Source organism: Lepidothrix coronata, unplaced genomic scaffold, assembly GCF_001604755.1.
Source record: "Lepidothrix coronata isolate B3197 unplaced genomic scaffold, Lepidothrix_coronata-1.0 Scaffold20, whole genome shotgun sequence".
Lineage (NCBI taxonomy): Eukaryota > Metazoa > Chordata > Aves > Passeriformes > Pipridae > Lepidothrix > Lepidothrix coronata.
This window is the reverse complement of record NW_016690200.1, coordinates 5155228-5158317: the sequence shown is the minus strand read 5'-3', so window position 1 is coordinate 5158317 and position 3090 is coordinate 5155228. Positions and strand designations below refer to the sequence as shown.

General features: G+C 40.6%; 1 protein-coding gene across 1 annotated transcript in view; it reads left to right on the top strand.

The window, feature by feature from the left end:
* TAF3 (TATA-box binding protein associated factor 3) overlaps positions 1-2703 on the top strand; it is a 114015-nt gene extending 111312 nt beyond the window's left edge. The window contains exon 7 of the mRNA XM_017807821.1: positions 567-2703. Within this exon, the coding sequence (XP_017663310.1) occupies positions 567-681 (115 nt within the window). The 3' untranslated portion in view covers positions 682-2703. The remainder of the gene's footprint in view (positions 1-566) is intronic.
* The last annotated feature ends 387 nt before the right edge of the window (positions 2704-3090 follow it).

Below are 3090 nucleotides of genomic sequence, written 5' to 3'. Positions count from 1 at the left end.
TATCTCTGTTGCTCTGAAATTTGAAAAAGCAGATTTTAAGCTCCGAAGGAGAGTTACTTTTTAATTAATGGGCATTGGTGATAACGGTTGTTTTTGAAACTGCTGGGAAATATTGCTGATTCTGGTAATTTTGTGAGAACTACAGGATTATGAGCACAGTGTATACAGATAGACAGTTCAAATTATGAAGCATTGTATGAACGGTAATATAAATGTCAGCTCTTATAAAAGAGTTGGGGGGAATTAATCACTTTTTTTAAAAGAAACCTACATAAAATCATAGGGGTTTTTTTAAATTTTTTAAATCTACTCTATTACACCTGAAAGTGCACGCATATTTTCTATTAAAATAACGTTTTTTATCTGAGTATCCTTTTGATTTTTTTTGTTTGTTTCAAAGCAAGAGTTTTTAGGTTTCTATTAAATCATTACATTCATTAAGAGAATGATAATATAACTGCTATATTAATAGGCCTGTCTCCCACTGAAAAGTTGTATTTTTGGGGGGCTAAGAAACAGAAGTAACGTTACTCCACCGAGCTGATACAATATTTTCCTGCCCACAGGCCTTGTGTTGGGCTGACTGCCGCACCCCCAGAAGAGATGCAATGGTTCTGCTCCAAGTGTGCCAACAAAAGGAAGGATAAAAAACACAAGAAGAGGAAGCACAGGGCGCACTGAGGACAGCACAGTGGACTGAAGTCCTGCGGTCGCCGCGGCACCTCCTGCCCAGACTCGGCTGCGGGAGGGATCCATCCTGCTCGTGTCCCCCTCCGTCACCGGCTGTTGGGGTTGTGTCTCTGGAGCGAATCCGGGGCGAGGAGATGCCCTCGCTCGGGGGCTGTTGGGTTCCACAGACCATCCGAGCCCAGGGGATTGGATTTTGGCACATTCTCCTGCTGTTGTTTCCCTTCCCAAGGGGAATTTGCACAGAGCGCTGTGAAGACTTGGGTGGTTCCTGGTGCCGCTCCCGCTCCTGTGGCTCGGCAGCAACACGGATGAATGTTGTAAATACAGATATCTGTCCTATTCCTTCTCGATTTGTTATTAAGCCCTCTTGAACCTTTGCAGGAAGGTGCTGAGAGGAGGAGAAAATGTAAATTGCAGTAAGTTGTAAACTGAGACAACCTTCTGGAATGATTTCTGTAGTCTGGATACAGTTCAGCCTCGACTCCTGCTGAGCCAGATAATCATAATGTGGAAATAAAAAGTGGCTGGTAAATATTTTTGTGACGAGAATATATGAAGCTTTTTTCCTTGATTTTTAGTACTAACACAAAATAAACATGTTCAAGCTTTTGTGATATATCTTCTATTTTTAAAAAAAAAAAGTTTCTATTGTGTCGATTTTTTTCTTCCGTGTGAATTTCTTTTGGTGGACCTGTAATATATTTTATACTTTGATTTTTGGTTGGTATTTTTTTGTTTGTTTTGGTTTTTTTCTTAGTCTTTGTCAACGTACCTTTTCATGGCTTGTACATTTCATCGGTGTGTAAAAACACTTCTCCCATTAAAAGATTTTCACATGTGTAAATACCTGATATTTATAAAGTAATTTTTTTTTTTTAATTATTTTGTGGGGTTTGAGGATTTTTGTTGTCGTTTGCCCTGAGAATACAAACCTAGCAGCTACTAAAAGCCCGTGTGACACGGGCCCTGTCCTCATGGCTGTGAGGGATTGGCAAGCCCTGCCCCAGCAGTGCATGCACGAGGAGACGGCCAGCACCGTAATTAGGCCTCGATTCAGATACTTAAACATGTGGTAACTTCTTAAGAAGTGAGTAATCCTATTGCCTTCAAGGAGCCTGTTCCCACACTTGGTTATACATGTGCTTAAATGCCTTCTGAATTGGGAGCTTAGGCCAGGGGGGCTCTGCACTTCTGGTGGCAGCTACGGCGTGTTAATCTGTAGCTGGAACGGAGCTTTTTTTTTCTTTTTTCCTCCTTTTTTTTTTTAACAAATAGTAGTGAGTTTGCCAAAAGGATGGGGATCGTGTTTAGGTGGGGGAGATGCAGATGTGTTCCTCTGCTCTGTGTATCCCCCTTGGAAAGACCAATAAAGTGAACACAAGTCACATTCCCCTTTGAAAATATGGGGGGAAATTGCAGACAAAAAAAAAATAAAAGTCAGTATTATATAGTGTAGTGCAATGGATCTCAGAGCTAAATAGGAATAAATCTTGAAAAAAAAATGTAGGCCTTTTGTTTTCTAATCAATTTTAGATTTCGTTGCTTAATTTGGGGATATTTCTACTTTAAGCCATGCAATGGGAACATCTGATGTTGGAGAATATAACCCTTTAACCTATTGTGCAGATATTAAGAGTTATTTTTTAAATGCATCCAAATTGATATTAATGAGAATGAATTAGTCATGTTTATAAAAGTACCAGTCCAGTTAGGGAAATGAGGCTTTGCTGATAGAACTGTTAAATTGCAAATCAGTGGAGATATGGATGAAATTGGTTTATTAAAAGTGCACTGTTACCTGCTTTGTTCGATGCCACCTCGTTTATATTCCGTCCCTCCTAATTACCAGTCAAGAAAGTTACTGGATTTGACTTTTTATTTTATATTATTTTGAATTGTTGGCTGTTGCAAACCTGATTTCTTGGTTTTTTCCACATGTAAATGTGCAGACATACAAAATACACCGTCTTTGGTCATTTCTGGTTGCAATAATAAAGAATTAGCTTTTGGTAAGTTGTTTATCCATTTCCTCCTCCTCTCCATGAATCAGAACTGCTCACATTTAGTCAACTGAATCACTCAGGATGCCATGGGAGGGCCGAACTTGGCTCTTTGGATGAGCTATTTCTGTGCATGCTCGGCCTTGCTGCCACTGGGCTGGTTTCTTACTCTGGGTTTTATGATTTTATAAATGACCCCTGTGGCAATAAAACCAAAGCATCATTTTCAGGAGGCTTGTGTGGCTGAGGGGATTAGTAACAGGAGAAGGGGCCCTTCACCTCCGGGTCACCGGTTTGAAGCCGGGCTTGGTGCTGAGCCTGCCTCCCCTTTCACTTGCGCTGGTGTGTTTCGGGAATCAGGGGTATAAACGAATAATCAGCTTCCAAAAATAGTTACCCC